The sequence below is a fragment of the Liolophura sinensis genome, chromosome 2 (assembly GCF_032854445.1).
Source record: "Liolophura sinensis isolate JHLJ2023 chromosome 2, CUHK_Ljap_v2, whole genome shotgun sequence".
Lineage (NCBI taxonomy): Eukaryota > Metazoa > Mollusca > Polyplacophora > Chitonida > Chitonidae > Liolophura > Liolophura sinensis.
This window is the reverse complement of record NC_088296.1, coordinates 10,183,080-10,203,999: the sequence shown is the minus strand read 5'-3', so window position 1 is coordinate 10,203,999 and position 20,920 is coordinate 10,183,080. Positions and strand designations below refer to the sequence as shown.

General features: G+C 40.6%; 1 protein-coding gene across 1 annotated transcript; it reads left to right on the top strand.

The window, feature by feature from the left end:
• Window positions 1-1,293: 1,293 nt before the first annotated feature.
• On the top strand, window positions 1,294-13,086 carry LOC135462649 (uncharacterized). Its single transcript, XM_064739876.1, has 4 exons — window positions 1,294-1,755; window positions 3,653-3,787; window positions 5,236-5,385; window positions 12,795-13,086. The coding sequence occupies exons 1-4, from the start codon at window positions 1,677-1,679 to the stop codon at window positions 12,929-12,931; spliced, it is 501 nt and encodes a 166-aa protein (XP_064595946.1). The 5' UTR covers window positions 1,294-1,676; the 3' UTR covers window positions 12,932-13,086.
• The last annotated feature ends 7,834 nt before the right edge of the window (window positions 13,087-20,920 follow it).

The following is a 20,920-nucleotide window of genomic DNA, read 5'->3' as shown; positions in this document are numbered from 1 at the left end:
TATAGAGTGTATTTAAAAAATAAATGCAAGTAAAGCTGGGCCATGACATATGTCTGCATTATTATGCTTCATGTATCATAAGCGCTGCCCCACGCGCAAAACTTGCCTCTAGTGAACATTTTTCTAAAGTCATGGTTTGTTTGAGGCTTGCCTGAGGTGAACTTTTGTCTAATGTTGAGGTTTATTTGAGGCTGGTGTGAAGTGAAGGTTTGTTTCAAGTCGTGGTATGTTTGAAGCTTGTCGGAGGCTAACGTTTTTCTGAAGTTATCGTGTGTTTGAGGCTTGTCTGAGGTTAAGGTTTGTCTGAAGTCATGGTTTGTTTGAGACGTCTAAGGTTAAGGTATTTCGGAAGTCATGATCTGTTTGAGGCTGATCTGAGATTTAAAGTTTACCTGAATTGGTTTGTTTGACGCCGGTCTGCAGTTTAAGATTTATCTGAAGTCGGGGTTTGTTTGAGGCTGGTCGGAGGTTTAAAGTATGTCTAAAGTTAAGGTTTGTCCCAGCTTGAGCTTTGTCATGGTGAAGTTTGTTTGGGGTTAAAGTTTGCTTCAGGTTTAAGGTTTACGGCTTAAGGCTTGCTTCAGGTTTAAGGTGTATCAGAGGTTTAACACAAGTAAACTTTTGTATTGGGTTATGTTTTTTTAGGTGAAGGTTTGTCAGACATTAGGATTTGTCTGAGGTTAAGGTTTGTCTGAAGTCTATTCACCCCAACTAGGGTTCTATTCTAAATATAAGCGTCCGACATTCGTATACCATTCGTAGTCCGTAAAGGGCGTTTCAAGCCGATAATCGCAAGACCCATTTCCAAAACAACGTTTAACATTAGTTCCCAAAGACAAAGGCATGTAAGAAATACATATAGGAAATAAAGCCGGTAACACACAAGAGAGAAGCGGTCATCAGTTTTCAATGATGCCGGGCAGACAGTGGATATTCCAGGTATGAATTCCATATCAAAGTTCAAATTCGTAGTCCATGAATGAGTTCCAAGTCAAATAACAATTAAACAAGGTATCTCAGTCGTCCTTTGATTGCAACTGTTCATAAAGACATCATGCAGATGTAATGGGCATGGCTACCTTTATGGCCGCTAGTCCCAGGTTAAGCGGTATTAGATACAGTTCGAAAATGACGAGCTAAATACTCAGGCTAGAAGTCCCTAGAAGGAAACATAAATGGGTAAAATGTAATGATGGTACTTACAATTTGTCAGACGTCATTGGTCATAAGAAACGTTATCAGGAACGAGTATAAAAAAGTCAGTAATGTCATTGTAGCACAGAGTAAATAAATTTACAAAGGTTCTGCAGCACGGGGCAAACATGTCAACAAGGACACCACACTGAGGACTTTTTAGCCCCAACAATATTGTGACGCGCCCTTTAACTTAAACCAAATATGAACCTGTGTCAATTCTTGCAGTAACAAAAGTACAGTTCCCAGGGGATTTCAGACTTTTACAGCTGCGGAGAGCTTACTTTTGAAAAAAACAAGGAAGTACCATCACAAAGCCGACGACCCGTTTAAATTTCATGTGTACCGACCTCTGCATAAGGACCGTCACATACCTGCGCATATAGCTAAAAGCTTATAGGTGTGGATCCGGCTGTCTAGGTTTGTAATTGTGAAGAACCAGATAAGAGCCCACTTTGTAGGGATCCTGACAGCAGACACTCATGGAATCTCAGAAGCCCACAAGACGCTGGGGAGAGATTCTCATTCCATTAGCCATTCTGACATCGATATGTGTCCCAGGTAAGTTATACCTGTAGTGTAATCGTGTTAGAGCTAGGGCAGGTGAAAAAAATTTCCTCGTTTACGTACAGTGTATTTTCGTCTTTGTCGACCTTAACGGAGCGATCTGAAAACTTGTGTATTGACATTAGCAGCTACACGTTTTACCTGTTACCGTACACCAGACCTGCCTACCCTGCGTATTTTGGCGTATTTTATACACAAAAGTTTTACCCAATACGCAAATACGCCAAACAGTAGAAATCCTACGCCAAAGTAAATCTAAAACTACGCATGGCATTTAACACTCTACGCAATTTCTAAATCCATATATCTAGAAATAAAATTAAGGTAAACTGCCTGCATATAAACAGGTGGGAGTCATTCTGCAGCCCAGAACATATTTTCACGCATTTGATAGACGGGATCAGGACCACGTCTGTTGCGGCAGCTAAACAATGTTGGGAAGGGAGACTGCTGTCTGTCTGTTGGGAGGGAGGAAGGTCTCATGGGATGGGTACAGGTCACACTGTTCTTTAGATCAAGAAGAAATGCTATGATGCTGTGTGTATATCACTGCTATTGTAAGGGTATATTGAAGGGTAATGGTGCCCCCTTTCCTCTTGATAAGGGCAGATGAAGCTCATAATATAATAAATAATTGTCATTTGAATGACCGCACAGCACAGGCTTTAATCGGTACATGTGGCTTGGGTCACCGTCAGTACCCTCTCGATCCTCTCTGAGAAGTAACTGTGTGGCCTGAGGTGGCCTGACTTGGTATAGAGAGTCTAGAATGGGGTTGTCGAAAATCGTAATTTCTACTCACTGTCCAGCTCTGGTCGAGAAATAATTTCGAGTACCCACGAGACCCTCTTCGATATGTTGACGGAAACGAGGTTAATCAGTTGACTTAAACAATGGCGACGAAAAGAAAAGCCCATGAGGAAGGAACTTAACCGGCAGGACACAACAAAGTAGTTGGTAACTCTCAGAAGTACCTGGCCAAGTATGCGGCAATCCCAGGCATAGGTCCGTCAGAGAAAAGAGAGCACTTTGCGAATTGCTCTTATTGCTGGATTGATATATTTATTCGACATGGCGGGAAGTTCGACGTATCGAGACATGTTGCGAGTAAAGCCCATGTGGCTTCCAAGCAAATGGCTAGGACATGCAATTCCATAACCACATTTATGCCATCCCGAAGCTTACACGATGACACGATGATTTCGTTTAAGTGAAATATTCTCGAGTAGGACGTAAAATTGCAATGAAATAAATCAATGATTTTTGTAAGGCTATTCATCAACGGGCGGGATCTCTTGTTCTACTTAGGCAGATGGTTGTTAGCTAAAACACAACGGAATGAGCATATCTGGGGTTACAGTTTGTTGAGGATTACATAGTTTACAAAGTGTTTATATCTCTTGATTTACAGGCCATTGAAATTACTTGGTTTTAAATCTCTCAATTTAGTTTTCGACTGTATCCCAGAAAATCACAAACATAGACAAAGAAGAAAGGCTGACTCCGAATCACAGGACAGAAATACACTGTCTATATGTTATATGATACTATAAAAGATCACACTAAAGTACACTGCAGCAAGTAAATCCAGAGCAGCGACGAGTGTGATGGTTGGCAATTGTTGACACGTAATCGGTGGAACACGGCCTCTTGTCAATTTACTCCAGCTATTTTTTATTTTACCCCAGCTTATTTTTCATGTAAATGTATAATTAGTGGCAAATCACAAGCCCACATGTTGGAACATGTTTTTGGGCTTTCTTCAGTGATAATAACGAAATAGTCATTGTATTATTGATTTATTTACTTATTTGACTAAATAACTCTTCTTTTCGCTTGTGTAATATGTTGCATTGATTTGATTTAGTTGTTCCCCTTGTGCTTATTATAGGTATGGAAGCTATGAAATGCGGCGGGAAAATATGTGGACATGGGACATCATGTACGCAGGGTGTTTTTTGTCATTGTAAACCAGAATATGCTGGTTTAAGGCGTGTACCTGGAAGTAATGTGCTATTTTGTTCAAGTAAGTTATCAGCATAAACAGATATAATTCTTACACATAATTAAAACTGCATCTAATGCTGTATATTTAATCAACGATTTTAAGCTTTCGTTTTAAGAATAATTATATGTGTGTGCATTGATTACTTGCAAAAACTTCTGTTAAAAAGCTGTCAGTAAAGAAGTCAGCTTGGATTTTTAGTTTTTGTCAAATGTATGTCGAAGCCAATTTCATAGAAAACTTCAGTATTCTTACAGATCTGCTTGCAACATTTTAAAAACACAAAGTTCAAGGATTTGTCGTTAATGCTCTGAAATACACGTACATTCATGCCATTTATGTCGTTGTAATCAAGGGTATGCTGGTTTTGACGTGTGCCTAGAAGTAATGTGCTGTTTTGTTCCAGTAAGTTATCAGCACAAAAAAGATATAGATGTACTTAATTAAAATTGGATTTAATGCTGTCTGTTTACTCACTAATTTTAAGGTTTAGTCTTAAGAATAATTATATGTGTGTGCATTATTTACCTGCAAAAACTTTTGTGTAAAAAGCTGTCCGTAAGGAAGAAAACTCACGTACTTTGAAATTTTAGTTCTTGTCAAATCTGTCTAAGTAAGCCAACCCCATAGAAAACTTTAGTATTCTTACAGTTCTGCTTGCTACATTTTGAAAACACAAAGTTCAAGAATTTGTCTTTAATACTCTGAAATACATGTAAATTGTCATGTCATTTAAATCCAAAGCTAATTTAGGTTCTACCTGTGTTTTCAAGTCCATCTCATGCTGTCTTTATCTTCGGAAGGTCTGTCAACAACCTGCGCACTGTCGTGGGTTTTTCTCAGGATCTAACCGGATTCCTCGGGCAAAAATGATGACCGCTGTCGTCACATAAATAGATGCTACCTGTATTTAAAAGTTGTTTCCAATTTTTTGCAAGACTTAATATTGTAAAAAATAGATGTAATAATAAATGTAATGTGAAAACACGTTCGTCACAATTTAACAACCCAGATAGCGAGTATTTCCAGCACTGAGCAAGTCAAGTTCTCGCCCTGTAGACAGTATTGCTACATCACAGTCTGACAATTGGAAGAAATTTTGCAAGTTGCGCTTGCCATGCGTAATGAACATCGCCATTTTCACCTGCTATCTCTCTGGCCAGGTATATCTCAAAACCTGTTTGTCATTTTAAACTCTTACGTTCGTCGCAGTTGCAATAGCATGTTTCTGCAGGGTTCTGTCCGTTTAGCTGACACAAAATTGCTGGCCGTGGTTTTATAAGTGAAATATTCTTGAGTATCACGTGAAAAATAAATTATATAAATAAATCAAAAGGTTTGTTATGTGATACATTCTGATATGAGACGTGATCTGACAAGTGAGCAATAGACACCGTACCTCGTTCTTAGAGAAAAAAAACATTCCGCTGGGAAGAGAAAGCTATTTTAATACCATTGTCTTTGAACAGAGATCTGCAAGCTTAAAAATCAAAAGTGTCCTGGCAAAACTACGTGTAAGCCGGTAATCCTGTTCTGGAGGAGCAAACCATTCCTATCATTTAAACAGTTGTGCGAGTGTTCACCTAAAGAGAGATCGCCATCTACAGGAGAATGTGCAGGTGAGTGTTACCTCAATATGGAAGCGATTAAACGATTAATGAATGCAATATATGATTAAAGCATTCATAATTAAGATACTTGTTGATAACACAACAATATTTCCACACTGCTCTAAGTTTGAATTCCGTCCCCATAATAATACATATTATTGCATGTATAACCTCTTCCCTTCATTGGATATGAACAGATCACGGGGGGTTCAGCAATTCAAGATGTTGCGCTCTTGCAGTGATATCAACAACCAGTTCAGCACGCCAAGCCGTGCTAAAATGTACACCGTATTATGTCTGGTCGCGACCTAATGGCTAGATCCGGTATCACACACGGGTGTGGTCATACCAAAGACTCTAGAAATACTACTTGAAGCTGCCTCACTTGGCGCTCAACAAAAAAAGGAGTGGTTGGACCGGTGTCAGTATAATGTGACTGGGTGGGGTATCATCTCTGGTGTCTTTGGCGTGACACTTCACTGGAAGCAACAGTTGCCCTGCCTCACGAAGACACAGTGTATAACAGTCATAATTGTTTAGTTTGAGCTTAACCCCCAAGCATACAAACACGCACACACACACATACATGCAATCCGTTTTGCTCGTCGTCTATTGCAGTCAGTTTGATAGGGTACATTCGATATGCCGTTTAAAGAAGAGCGGAAAATTACACGTTGTCATGTTTGAGATTACACTGCAAAAGCTATTACATAAATGGACCGTCTATCGACACGTAATGAACAACACATTACCTGTCCCAATGTCCCACAATGTCCCACTCTGCAGAAAGCAATAACTGAAAAATGAACTGTGTATCCTTGCCAAAATTCAAATCGCCTTCACCTGGATTTTGTCAAAACCTGTACGCAAGACAAAAAGATCGCTTATTACTTGACTGGAATTTTAAAAAATGGGTTGCCTTTTTCTATATAACAAGAAAATTAGAGGTACAAAGCTTAAAATGGACACTAATTCTGTATCCAGGTCAACATATTAGACAATATAATTTATGCCACAAAAAGCCTTGAAATAAAAGCTGGGCCTTTATCCCCTCGCAGGGGAGACAATTCTATTTCCAAGTAACAATTTTTCGTTAAAACTACATACATGTGGGCATGGTACCTAATTTTGACGTTTGACCTGTCGTAGGATAGATCATTGACATTTTGGAGGGGGGAAGGAATCTCCGTGGTCGAGAGTTTTAGCACGCCAGGGTGGCGTAATGATCCAGAAGCCCCTCACCAATGCAATCGCTGTGAGTTCAAGTCCATGGTCATGCTGACTGCCTCTCCGGCCGTGCGTGGGAAGGCCTGGGGTCTGCCCTGTTTCCTCCCACCATAATGTTAACCGCCGTCGAATAAGGGAAATATTCTTGAGTATGGCGTAAAAAAACCAATCAAATAAATAAATAAACATTTTGGGACTGCCGCAGGACGGACTGTTAGCATCGTTCAATTTACTCTAGAACCTCGCAGGCAAATCAGATGGCATCTTATTTCGGAATGAAGGATTCTTCCCTGAGAGGCTAGTGCCATTGCTCTTATATTTCGGATCTTTGCATGAAATTATTTACATGGTACTTACTTTTGGCTCTAGGATCTGTGCTGGATAAGTAATCCAATATGGGAATTGGCCTCGCGATACGTGACATCAAACGTCCTTAATGGTTGACGACAGGTATATAAATGTCTGTTTCGACGCATACATCCATGTCGCCGTTCTTGCTTCAGAACAGACCCTTGGCCAAACAGGGCACATACAGTTTGGATACAGCTGCAGTGGCTGAAAAAGCAAACCAAACATGGGGAGGCCACTAATTCAGTCAACCAGGGGACTGTCCTGGGGAAAGCCCGGCAGCTTTGGGCTCCTGTGTTCACCTACACGCATTTGAACATTTGAAAGACCGAAATATAAAACCTCTGCGTATCCATCCACAAAATAATGGAGAACTAATGCCCTAATCGCTTTCCATACTTTGTTTTTTAACTTTTCATTCAACATTTACTTTTCATACTACAGTCACTAAGGGTGTCCGAAGTACAAAGTATTCAATTAAATATCTTTCAACAAAAATTAAGACAGTATTGTGCGAAAAAAATTTTCCGTTAAATTGAATCCCACAAAGACAAAAGACAATTCTAATGAGTTCGACAATAAGGTCTTTAGTAAAATGGTGACTGCCTGCGCATTTGGCTTCAAAATACTCTTTCTCGTGTTAAGAAGACACCAAAGAACTTTACGAGAGTCATTTGCTCACTAAAACTCTCTAGCTATAGCTTGCAGGTCTAATTTGCCTGTGCGGTCCTTCGTAGCATGGCACATCAGAGTATTGTGCCTCTGCTGACTTATTACTGACCGCCCGACCCGGAAAGCACAGCGGTAGATTTAGGATCAATCCTGGGTCGAGTCACACATAAGACTCTAAAAAAGAGAAAGTTGTAACTTCCTCGCTAGGCGTTCAGCATGAAGGGGATAGCGCAACGACTGGTTGACCCGTATCAGTATAATGGCTCGGGCGGTGCGGCTTACTTGCCCTCGGTGAGTCGTCTCAGTGAAGCAGCACTAGATAAATGAGCGGTGGAGATCCGTCCTGCGACAAGGAGGCACATTACATACTCCCTAAGGATTCGTTCGTCGTCATATGACTGAAAAATTGTTAAGTACGACGTTAAACCCCAACCACTCACTCACTCATTGTTGACCGAAGGTAACTCTTCACTTGTCTAAGCACTGAATGGTGCGCTCTGAGGTTAAAGTGACGGGAACGGAGTAGTACAGCCTCACGAGCTTATGAACTTCAGAAAAAAGTTTCTTTGTGGTCGAAGAAGACATGGCCCGGCAAATTATCCTTATGTGGGTTACTCTAAAGACACTGGTCTCCGGCTAGAAGAGGTCAGGTAGCATTTTCAACTGGATATTGAGGCGTTCTAAGACAACGTCTGATCCATACGACTTTGCTGCCCGCAGAAGACTTTCCAAGTCACAGAGTAGATTCCACTGAAGTGGAAAAGGAGATGCGCCGAACCATCCTTGATTCTTCTTGGTGAGACCTTCTTCCTAGCAATTGTTGGGCTGTGTGTGATACTCTCCGATTCAGCTACAACTTGCTTGTAAACTTCTGGAACTCGTTGTCATTACGTTGTTGCTTGTAAAATGACTCCAACGAGGCAACAGTTTTGAAGGCGCTTTGGACAGAAGTGTCTTTACTTTGTGGGTTGATGGATAGCTGTTCGGCTCTAACGAAAATATGGTAAGCCATCTTCAATCGACTAAATGTGCTGAACTTATCCATTAGAGCGGCTTGTCCGCTGGCACGTCTCCCATATCTATTATGTGAAGTCTGACTTCCGCCATAGTGTCCAATATGGCTTGGTAATTGGAGGTGTCACTCTAGGATCCGGTTCTGACAGGCAAACCTGTTGGACAAAGTGGTCTGAGAAATCGTGTAGCATTTGTGAAAGGATTACTGATCGCTTCGGTGAAAATTTTGTTAGTTTTAAAGTCTCAAATACTAGGTCCAGGGCATCTGGCATAGGCTTACGTTGCCGCGACACATCTTGAATATAACCGTTAAGTCCAACATTCCTATACCATTCGTAGTCCGTAAAGGGCGTTCCAAGTCGATAATCGCAAGATCCATTTCCAAGACAACGTTTAACACTAACTCCCAAAGACAAAGGTATGTAAGAAATAATACAAATAAGAAATAAAGCCGGTAACACACAAGAGAGAAGCGGTCATCAGTTTTTAATGATGCCGCGCAGACAATGAATATTCCAGGCATGAATTCCATATCAAAGTTCAAATTCGTAGTCCGAGAAGGCATATGTTGATGCAATGCCCTAAACAGTGAACTGATGTAGCCTTGTTCTGTATATGAGTTGCTACACCCCGAATTTCTCCCCATCATAGGCTTGTCCCCGGAAGGTCTAGGTTACACCTTACAAGGAAATCTTTTAGTGCCTTTGTAATTGCGTTGCTAGATATATCTGGCACCTCGAAAAATCCTAGAGACTCTTCCTGCACCTCGTACCTTCAAATATGAAACTGTTCCTTTCTGGAAATGTCTGTTGTTTCATCCGCTAGGATAGCGTACCACTTAGCCTCTCTTACCTCTACAAAAGGGATCAAAGAACATTTTAGCCCATCTGAAAAATAACCTCATACACAATTTCTGGAGGTGTTTTTTCCCCACTCTGTTCCCCGTAGCTTCATCAGGTCCATTAAATTGCGGACAACGGCACCATGGCCCTTGACAAATAGACCCTTTCTAAGCAGGCAAAACAGTCCTTTCAGGTTTAATTCCTGGTCCTTCTGTACCCCCTGTAAAAGGGACGAGACATTCTCTTCTCCAGAGAGTTTTACTTTGAGGACAGCTTCCCTATGTGCATGACAGTGGTTATGCTGGGTCTGCTAATTGTCAAGCAAAAATACTAAAACGATCAAAAGTACAAACAAAGAATATTTCATTTGATAAATGAATGTTCAAACATAAATACATTTTAAAAACGCCCAAAGAACATGTAAGGGGGAGATAACTCAAATGAGACGCAGGGCAGGACATACAGTTTAACGGCAACACATTGATCAACATCCTGCACTTACATAACCAAAGTATAAGGCAGGTAGTTCAGTTTTGTCAGATACAAATATCACGCGTTGTGCACATTTCACTCTACTATAAACTGATTTCCCTTGGAATATATATTTTGTTTTCCGTTTACTGTAAATTACAAACCACAACAAAATTTCAATACATTCAGCTACTAGGCAATTTCCTATGACAAGCAAACTAAATCGAACAGACGAAACTCACTTTTATGCTAAGACTTAACAAAACTGACCACAATTAACTACACTGTGCACACAGGCATCATATTTCTGACTGACCAATACTCACAAATCAGAATTAAGGCCCTAAATCAACTATGACCTATTTATACATTACAGTTTCTGTTACAGTCTGTGTCACTCTGCTTCATGATTGTGTCTAATACTGCTTAACCCGAGGCTTGGGGCTGTATATTCATGGCATTGAATTGTATGGCCACGTTGGATATGTTGACAGCTGCAATCAATGCGCAACTAAGATATATATTAGGAACCTCTGATATTTGCCACCTAAAACATCCGACATCAAACTCGAGGTATCACGCTTCCAAAATGACTGCAAGTTTGTCGCGCACAACGCCATACGTCAAGTCTTATCCGATGCAGAAGTGAGCGGATGCTATTTTCACTATACCAATGTATTTGGAGACGGTACAGAAGTTAGATCTCCAGACAATATACCAAACCGACTCAGAACTCTTTCAACTTTGTACGAAATCACCGTAGTTCAAGTACTCATCCTTCACCAAATTGAGGATATACGGAATGAAATCATGAATGAAGCAACCACTTTTTCGGCTGAGGTTGGCGGACTACGTGACACAGACCTGTATGGAGGGGAGCTTTCCCCGACTAGTATGGGATCATCGTGACAACGGACAACCAAGGACAACCCACCACTTGGAAGGATGGCACAGGAAGGTAAACACGACCGTAATTAAAGGACTTACAGACATCAATGAGCTCATCAACATCTTCAAGAAAGATGAGGCAGCCAATAAAAGATGGCACAGCTTGAAGTAAGATGTTGACCACCACTAAAGTAGCGCAGATACAGAAACATTGACGACAGACTTCGTAAACTAAAACGTCAGCTGGCTAACACTTAAAGGACTCCAATTGAGTACGTTGAAGCATGCTCGTACTTAATTAAATTGTAAAATTCTTCACACTGAACAGATACGTTTCAAGAACATTTATGTATTCATTGTTTACATCATTTGAGTGCACAACAGGTTTAACTCACCCGAAATGACACACGAGACAGGTTGTACAGGAACAACTGCTTAACGGCGGCACACTGTCGGACATCCTGCACAGAGCCGCCTGGCTTGTGCGGTGGGAGTTATTCCCCTTAAACCATAAACAACCGTCATAGTACTATACAAATACACCCTCACGCGTTGAACATTTTTTGTGTATAACTTCGACATCATGAATGGATGTGATGGCCAATAGCTTGGGCAAGACGTTTGTGGAGAATACACGCCTCATTAAAGGTCAAGTTACTGGTCCTAATTATAAAAATTATAACCTGTGTGCAGATGTCGTTGTAGAAAAACAGCTGGCGAGAACACATACGGTTGTTTTTGTTGAATCCTTTCAAAATCCTTTCTTCTTGTGCTGTAAATCCCCGCCTTGCTGACGGTCAAATCTTCTAGAAACTTGAAAAAAAATAACTGAACGGTTATCTAATGACGTATTTTTACAACCATATGCAGAAAAGCAAACCATTTCGTGAAGAAATTTGACATGCTTGTTGTCGCTCTTATAGCTTTTTTAGCACTCGACCAAATGGCGAAGTTCTGGTAGCTCTTAAAGACTGAACTTTTGTAATGTAATTCGGAATATTGAGTGTTGCCGGGAAAAATTGCATAAAACCAGCCTCATTATTTAATGATTTTAAGTGCCGCATTACTCAGTTTAATGCACACATTTTTGAGTATTTTTTTACACTCAACTTAACAATACATACAAGGACAGTTACTTATGATCAGGTAATAACTTTGAGCACTAATCGTATAAAATTTTTATGCCTTTTTTTAAATAAAGCAGTTGACAACAACAATAAGTGCAAACAATTTTTCGTCACATTTTCAAAGAACGAGTGAGTGCTTGGGGCTTAACGTCGTGCTCAACAATTTTTCAGTCATATGACGAGGAAGGAATCCTTAGGGTGCATGTACGTGTAATGTGCCTAATTGTTGCAGGACGAATTTCCACCGCTCTTTTATTTAGTGCTGCTTCACTGAGACGACTTACCGAAGGCAAGTAAGCCGCGCCGCCCCAGCCATTATACTGTTACAGGTCAACCAGTCCTTGCACTATCCCCTTCACGCTGAACGCCAAGCGAGGAAGTTACAACTTCCTCTTTTAAAGTCTTAGGTGTGACTCAATCAAGGATTGATCCTGAATCTACCGGATTCGAAGCGGATGCTCTACCAACTGTGCTACCCAGGCTGGTAATTTTCAAAGAGCATTAAATTGCAAACCTGAAAATAACTAGCTGTTATTCTACGTTATTGGCACAGCGACAAAACTGCTGTGAAAAGGCAGCCGTCATATGTTGAATGTGGGCTTGTCAAAATATTGATTATCTCGACAAAACATCAGCTCGTATAACGCACGCAACACGCTGGTATAATCGTCTAAGTTTCCAGTAAAACTTTTATCCAATGATTACCGCACTTAACTTATAACATGTATAAAATGTGTTTTAACCCTCAGCAATAAATTTTATTTTGTTTCCTTTGTATTTACTTCTCTTTTGGTTAAATTTGATCTGATGTTTCTGTCAATTCTCACAGATTTTATAGCTGACGGATGTAGACGACGTTGTGGATACAGGGCGACATGTGTACAAGGTGTTTGTGGTTGTACTGAAGACTCAGATATCCTGACATCCCCTCGAGGAAGTTCGCTTCAGTTTTGTCTTCGTGAGTAAAGGTCATACACAAATTTAACAGTGTATCTATAATATAGTAATGCTGCTTCTCCTAGAAAAAGGAAATGTGTACGTTTTTGTACCCTCTTGTACACACCCACACCCGATTGTGCCTATGAAAACCTGCCACCGTTAATGTTTTTCTGCGTAAATTAACAGTAAACCCTAGTTTACGTCTGTGTAACTACTTTACATAATGGATAGCGCTCGCCCAGATTACAAAGTATAAGATACACAACAACGATACTGCAAATGTCTTTACATTCTTTGAAAAAGAACGAAAGACGTATCGTTATGGGCGTATAGATGCAATCATAATGTACGAGAGATGTCGCGGAATTTAGTAGACTGTACAGCAGAAGTACTTGTGAAATCATCATACTTTTCTGTGGTTGTCAACACAACTTTGTGCAACGGGGTCCTGTTCGTGCAAAAATGTACTGGACATTTTCTGTTGTAAAACAGAAACATGTGATACTCGAAGGGAATTGTGTCCTGTCAACACCACATGTGAAAAGGTCGGTGTAAGACATATGTGTCTTTGCTCAGCTGGAGCGCAAAGGTCTGCTAAAGGCCAGTGTCTAGGTGAGTAATATTTTACATCAGTCATAAGCTTTGATTCTCAGGGTACCTCGCTGGCTCTCCCACTAAGGCCACTGGCTCGAATCAGGTTTAAACTTTTAGCTGCCGCGGTTTTATTTCTGGATGTTTGTTAAATATTTGTAAAAAGGCCATGCAATAAATTGGTTATGGTTTATTTATTTATTTGATTGGTGTTTTACGCCTTACTCAAGAATATTTCACTTATACGACGGTGGCCAGCATTATGGTGGGCGGAAACCGGGCAGAGCCCGTGGGAAACCCATGACCATCCGCAGGTTGCTAAAAGACCTTCCCACTTACGGATGGAGAGGAAGCCAGCATGAGCTGGACTTGAACTGACAGCGACCGCATTGGTGAAAGGCTTATGGGTCATTACGCTGCGCTAGCGCGCTAACCGACTAAGCCACATAGGCCCCAAAAATTGGTTATGAAGATTGCAGTTTAAAGTTCTAGTCGGGTGACTGTATATATCAATTTGCCGTGTTAAAATATTTCTAAAATTGACATGTACTTGTTCCGGATGATGAATTGATTTATGGGCATGGACGACACTAGCAACTTGATTTCACCTGAAATTCTTAAAAATTTGTAGTTCCATGAATAAGAGATCAGTATGTTTTAAACTTCTGGATAGAGTAATCGCCCATATTTTGATCCATATTATTACAAGGAAAATTCAGTTACTTTTGATTCATGATGTTATACTCCATAAGCTTAGTTTTAACACTCATTGCTTCGGCTTACGTCATAATTATTCAAAAGCAAGTGACATGGTGGAAAATAGGCGTGGAGCGTAATTTGTTGTACAATAGCTGCACCAACGCAAGATTAGAACAACCCCCACTCCACAAAGTAACACAGCCTACATCACTGTCTCTGCAAGTGGGCTATATGGCTAAAATGTTCATAACATCCATTTGTGAATCCACACCGCCAAGAGGTCATTGGGTTCTTATCATCGAAACCTTAAAATATCATAGAATAGAATGTCATGGAATAATAGAGTATTAAGAGTGCTTTTTATTATCACTGTGTTTAATATGGTGAATGTCCGATATGGCTAGATACTCTGCTACATATGTGATTTGTATGACCCCAGTGAAGTTTATCGTTCAAAAAAATACCAAGGCAGATGACGACATTCACTACTTTAAAATGGTTTCCCCATAATCATGTTGAAAATACCGGATGGAAACCCTTTCGAGACGGTTTTACAATAGTTACTTTTGTTTTCCCAACATTAAATGAGAGCTTATTTGCATATAACCAATCTTGAACTTTTTTTTAACTTCACGTGTCATAATATTTATGGTTTCGTTAATACTTCCTGGCGATTAAGCTGATATCATCTACAAGGAGTACAAAGTCCAATCGGGCAGAAGAAGAAATTTTTAACATTGAAATAACGGCGTGAAACGTGAATCAAGCAAATCTTTGATATAATGTAGAAAGCGTATAAGACCTAGAATAGGCCTACAATCCATGACACGTTGGGATGTTACAGAAAAGCAGTAATTATAAAGGACATACTGGCTTCGATTAGAAAGGTAGTTTTGAAACCAGTGCTTTGTTGACCCCATGTGAAGAGTATATTGGCTGCATGTCATAGATGTGCCAAGTTCTTGTAGTTAACTATATCTCGCTTATGCTTGAAACGTCCTAACCAGATATCGACGAATGTGAAAAAAAGCCACAGCGATGTGGTAACAACGCCGTTTGTGTAAACACGGAAGGCAACCACAGGTGCGCGTGTGCAGAGGGATACAGGCAGAGAGAGGGTAAAGAGGTGGGGTGCAATCTGGGTAAGCAAATGTAATCAGATGCAGTACAAAGGGTAAATAAATGCGCTTATTCCGTAGATCTGTCCACACCCATGATACAGTAATGGCGTTTGTCCCTAACCCGTCATCCATTTAATCATCTAATGTGTCAAATAAATTAATTGATGATTATTTTGAAATCTACACATTCTTTTCTGTTTACTGATTTTGTGGAGAGATAAAGATGCAGATTTCATAGTTGATAGGTATGCTTGCAACAAACGATAAATGAACAAAATGTAAGACGTAGGTTACATGTAAAAGTGTAGTTGTTATGTAAGCTTATGTAAGCTTATATTGATGAGTGTATCGAAAATCCAACCATATGTGGTAACAACTCAGTTTGTACACACGATGGGCAACTACACATGCGCGTGTGCGGAAGGATACAGGCAAAGAAAGGATGAAGAGGTGGGATGCAGCCTGGGTAAGCAAATATCAGGTATCAACGGACGAAAGGGCAGATTCTGGCGGTTGTCCGTAGATCTTTCGATATTCACAGTACAATGTGGTGTTAGACGCTAATCCGTTATCCATTTAATGATCCAACGTGTCGCCATGTTTATAGCATGTTTTTACATGTACATGAACAAGGATTGTAATTTAGACGTCCAATACTAAGAGAAAAACAAGAGCAGCAACGGCAGTGTGATAGCTGGTAAATGGTCACACGTAGGCGGTAAAATGCGGTCTCTTGTCAATTTACCTCAGAAACCACATGACATCAGCCCTACCTCTAGGTAGTTCGGCCTGACGAAGTGCGGTATTTCTGTTCGCACTGTGTCTGATTCCTTCCATGCATAAATCTGTTGCATGTTTTTATGGGCTATTGAAGTAATTCTCAGTTCCCTTATAAAATATGTAACATTATAAAAGGGTGTGGATTAAATACTACTGTGCTAAACAATCATCAAGAAGCTCATAAACTGAGTTGTTGATGTTTACTACGCTTCAGTTGTTACTGCCGCAGCTGCATCTACAGCCGCGGATTCCTCAACGTTGACGATCAGTCTGGCAGTAGGTATAGACGGAGTGATTCTTCTGGCTGTGGTCGCCCTAGCCCTTGTTGTCTTCAGGTGAGGAAAGGGATGTGCGCAAAGTTTTGTAAAAAAAATTACTGATCTGGGATGTTCATTATTCAAGCAATTGGCATAGAGATTTCTAATACGACGCCTGGACGTAAGAAATTGTTTATTTATGAATAAATATGATGAATGCCGAATATGTGCTACATCCGTTGTATTACAGGAGAAATATGAGCTCAACGAACCCCACAACAAGCCATAACACAGACCACTCCTATCAAAATGTCATTGGTTTGGCAGTACCGGACAAGACCAGGCGCAGTTATGGCACAGACTATGGAGCTGTTCCAGAACCGGGAGTGTCAGCGGCTAATCAGGGACCTGGATCTGCTGCTGACGTCTCTACCCGTAGTACTGTCCCTCCCTACGAAAACATCGGTGAAGAGGCCACGGCACGGCCAAGCAACCCTTCAAGTGGAATCTACACCTCTGCCAGTACGCCAGAGATCTCTGAAACTTTATACACAACTCTGACACAACCTGAAATGTCAGCGGTTGATCAGGGACCTGGATCTGCCTCTGACATCTCTACACGTGACAGTGTCGACCCGTACAAGGCCATAAGCGAGGAGACCCAAGCACGTACAAGCAACGTTAGCGAAACTTTATACACGAATCTGACACAACATTTTAATTGACTGAAAACGATTGCTGTATTGTAACAGTTGCATACAGCTAGTGGAACGCAACCAAACTGGATTCCTTACGAAGCAGGATTAGGTCGGTAAGTTTGCCAACAACCTATGGATGGTGTAGGTTTCCCCGGTCTTTCCGGTTTCCTCCCACCATAATACTGGCCGGTCCAACGCCCAATGACCAATGATGTTGCGTTCCATTCCCCGCTCGTTTGGGCGATTCCTAAGATATTTTTGTGTTCCACGGACATGACACACTCTATATAGGCCTAATGGCACTGTCGACGTAACCCAGGAAGATAGTAACTCCTAAAAAGTCAAGGCAAAGGCTAACATTTAAGCTGGTAAAATATTGACTTCAAATACCGTATAAAAGGCGGACGGCCAACTTTCAGTGGGGTTCTTCGGAATAACAACTGACACTAAGGTTATCTCCCTTATGGATTTAGGTAAATTGAATGAAACAAATTAGTGAGGGACAGGTCTCCACGGGTTACTTGAGCGTATTTATTTTCTTACTATTTATGTAGTAAATTTGACAACCTGCACCTCAGAATATATATCCTCTTACTTTCGCCTGGTACCTGTACCATGCCATACCATCATGTACCTTGGGCTTTTTTCTCCAACATATCAAAAAATCAACCTAGCATCGCCAGCATTGTTTTAGCTACGCTTGCTGGAAGTGAAGTCACAGTATTTTGTTACATTGATTCCCTCTCGAGGGGTGGTAAATGACACTGGGCGAAACGTTTTCTGTTCTGTCAAAAACAGACGAAATTCTGATATATTTAACTAGGTGCAAAATAGCATGGTAGAAATTGTGTAGTGAATCCTCAACCTAGACTGCCTGTGTGACAGTATTATCCAGTCAGTTCTCCTTCACTCTTTAGACAGAAGAGAAATCATAGACTCAAAAGCCCGAGTTGCGAATACATCCTCTCTTACGGCCTTAGTAACTCGGAGGATAAAGACACTAGAACACAACGAATTGACTCTTAACCTGTGTTAGTTACACGTCCTGTGAGTGGCATGGACCCTGGCAGACCCACAGCCACTAAGCTACAGTACTGTGTCAGTCACTGTGTGGTCCTATAATAAACTCTGACAATAAGCTATAGTCAAAATACTGTTTGGAATTTTTTGTGATGAGTGTTCCATGATGGTAGGCCATAAATTGCTATTCTGGGACAACATAGTTGACCATATCATCTAAATATATTACATTATATAAATCCCAATACTTCACCATATGCCATTTGTCCTAATCACAGTAATATACAAAGGTTATTTCCGAACTAAATTTTACCTAATAAAATTACTGATTTACCTAATATACATCAATAACACATTCATACTGACTGTCTCTAAATAATATTAAAGACATCAATATGATTTACAATATTCGATGTGACATCAATGAGAGTCATACTATTCGATGGGCTACTATATATACATGCGGGTCATCACTTGTTGACAGCAATGCAGATGCGAATAAATTTGTCTATCTCCAAAATATATTGATTTATTTATTTATTTGATTGTTGTCTTACGCCGTAGTCAAGAATATTTCACTTATACGATGGCGACCAGCATTATGGTGGTAGGAAATCGGGAAGAGCCCCGGGAAAACCCAAGACCATCCCCAAGTTGCTGATGGACCTTCCCACTTTTGACCGGAGAGCATAATATAATAAACGTATTGACGTTAGAACACTGACTTTCAGTCACTTCCCTTTAGTAAGGTTATCGCACGTGTCCCGCTACAGAGCATCCATATCACGACGGTGTCTCCCTGTAGCAGTCCTCACTGCAATGCCATGCCGGAGGCATCAAACACTACATCCCACGAAATTACATTTTACTGACACCTGACCGACCAGTGGTCTACTCGTGTAAACCGAACGCCAAGCGATGTAGTACCATCCAATATTACTGAGGTGTAAGTCATGAAACAGGTATGACTCTATTCGGATTTCTTTCAGAGATTTTATTAACTTCTACAGATATTTTATAATCCAGTGAGTGTGTTCTGTGAGTCATTATGAGTAGGAACTTTTTGTTCTGTTTACACTTTTGTGAAAATTCACTATGTAAAGTCTGATATGTATATATATATATATATATATATATATATATATATATATATATATTAGGGTCATGGTTTGTGTGCAGCCTATATGTACGTCTGTAAGCTTGGGCTTTACGTCGTACTTTTCAGCCACATGACCATTAGGAGTCATTAGGTGTGTGTACATATACTGTGTCTACTCGATGCAGGACGAGTCCATACCGCCAATGAAGTATCATGCCGCAGACACTAGATATGACACCCAGTCAAATCATACTGAGGTCGGGCCAACAAGTCCTGTTTTCTTGCTCTACCTTTTCAACGCTGAGCGCCTTGGGCGAGAGCAACAAGTACATTTTTAAAGTCTTTGGTCCTATCCGGGTTTGACCCCAGATCGACGCAGACGCAGACGCTCTCACCATTAGGCCACCAAAACGGTTCACACATCATTTAGTCCGAGAGTTAGAAAGACACCAAAGACACTGTCATTGTTTATGTGGCAATTTCATATCGTAACGACACATCTCCTAATTTCCGATGGCTCAAATGATAGATGTTGTCGAACAGCTGAGAGTTTTACTTAAAACCTACCATAGTTTTATCTGACATTCATCACCATTTTTTCAAAATAAATGACTCAGAAGCCTCTCATCAATTCGGTCACTAACAGCCCTTGTCCGTCTCATGCTGACTTCCTCCCCGGCTGCAAGTGAAAAGGTCTGACAGAAACCTGCGGATGGTCGTGGGTTTCCCCAGGGCAATTTCCGTTTTTCTCCCACCATAATGCTGGCCGCCAGCGTATATAAAGTGAAATATTCTTAAGTACGACGATAAACACCAGCCCTATAAATAAATAAATATTTTCAACGTAGTAATTAAATTCAACACAGTGAACACACAGTCACTAGTCCCGGGTTAAGCAGAACTGTGCGTATTATATTGTCGTATATAGCTCTCTTACCAGATCACACCACACATCCTACCACACAGGCGTATGTGTACAAAGTTAGGTCGCACAGGTAGGGTACACATGACTTCATACCTTTACAGGAGTAGTGGGCTTACTTCTGACACAAGAAGGAAGCACAGCCACAAAGGCTTATGTTTACCGACTTCTGCATAAATGCATACACATATGTGCGCATATAGCTAAAAGCTTAACTGTGTGGACCAGGCTGTATTGGTATAGTCCTGTTTGTAAATGTGAGAGCAGACAATCATGGAATCTCTAAGGCTTCCAAGACGCTGGGGACAGATTCTGATTCCACTGGTCATTCTGACGGCAACATGTATTTCTGGTGAGTTAAATCAAAATTGGAAATATTTGAGCTAAGACAGGAGAAACAAATGATATCAGTTCTATAGAGTGTATTTTTCTGACTTTTTTTTCTTCTTCAGTTTTTGCCCTTAGCTGAGCAACTTATACACTTCTACAGTAACGTTAGCAACTACAGTGACGTTAGCCCAACATCCAAAGGCAACCAGTCAGCCCTGTAAGTTTAGTTATTACTGTACCAAACATACCAGCCGACCAGGCGGAGGCTGGAATCGAACAAAGCTACCTCATTGATTAAGGGCAAGTTGTCTTTAAGAAGAACCTGTTTGATACCTCTGTGAACGGGAATATTCCAGCTCGTACACTTAAGCTGTGAACATGAGGTTTACATTAAATAAATATTTTTTCTGTCATAAAGTTACCAGGTCTATTCAGGTTTGATCACAATCAATTTTTGTACGTAGGAAGGTCTGCCCGAAAACGTGCGGGTAGTCGTGGT

Excerpts from the sequence above, each read along its gene's own strand:
- LOC135462649 (XM_064739876.1), top strand. The coding sequence starts at position 1,677 with ATGGAATCTCAGAAGCCCACAAGACGCTGGGGAGAGATTCTCATTCCA. Across the intron at positions 3,788-5,235 it reads TAATGTGCTATTTTGTTCAA|AGATCTGCAAGCTTAAAAAT; the intron begins GTAAGTTATCAG and ends GTCTTTGAACAG. Across the intron at positions 5,386-12,794 it reads ATCTACAGGAGAATGTGCAG|ATTTTATAGCTGACGGATGT; the intron begins GTGAGTGTTACC and ends CAATTCTCACAG.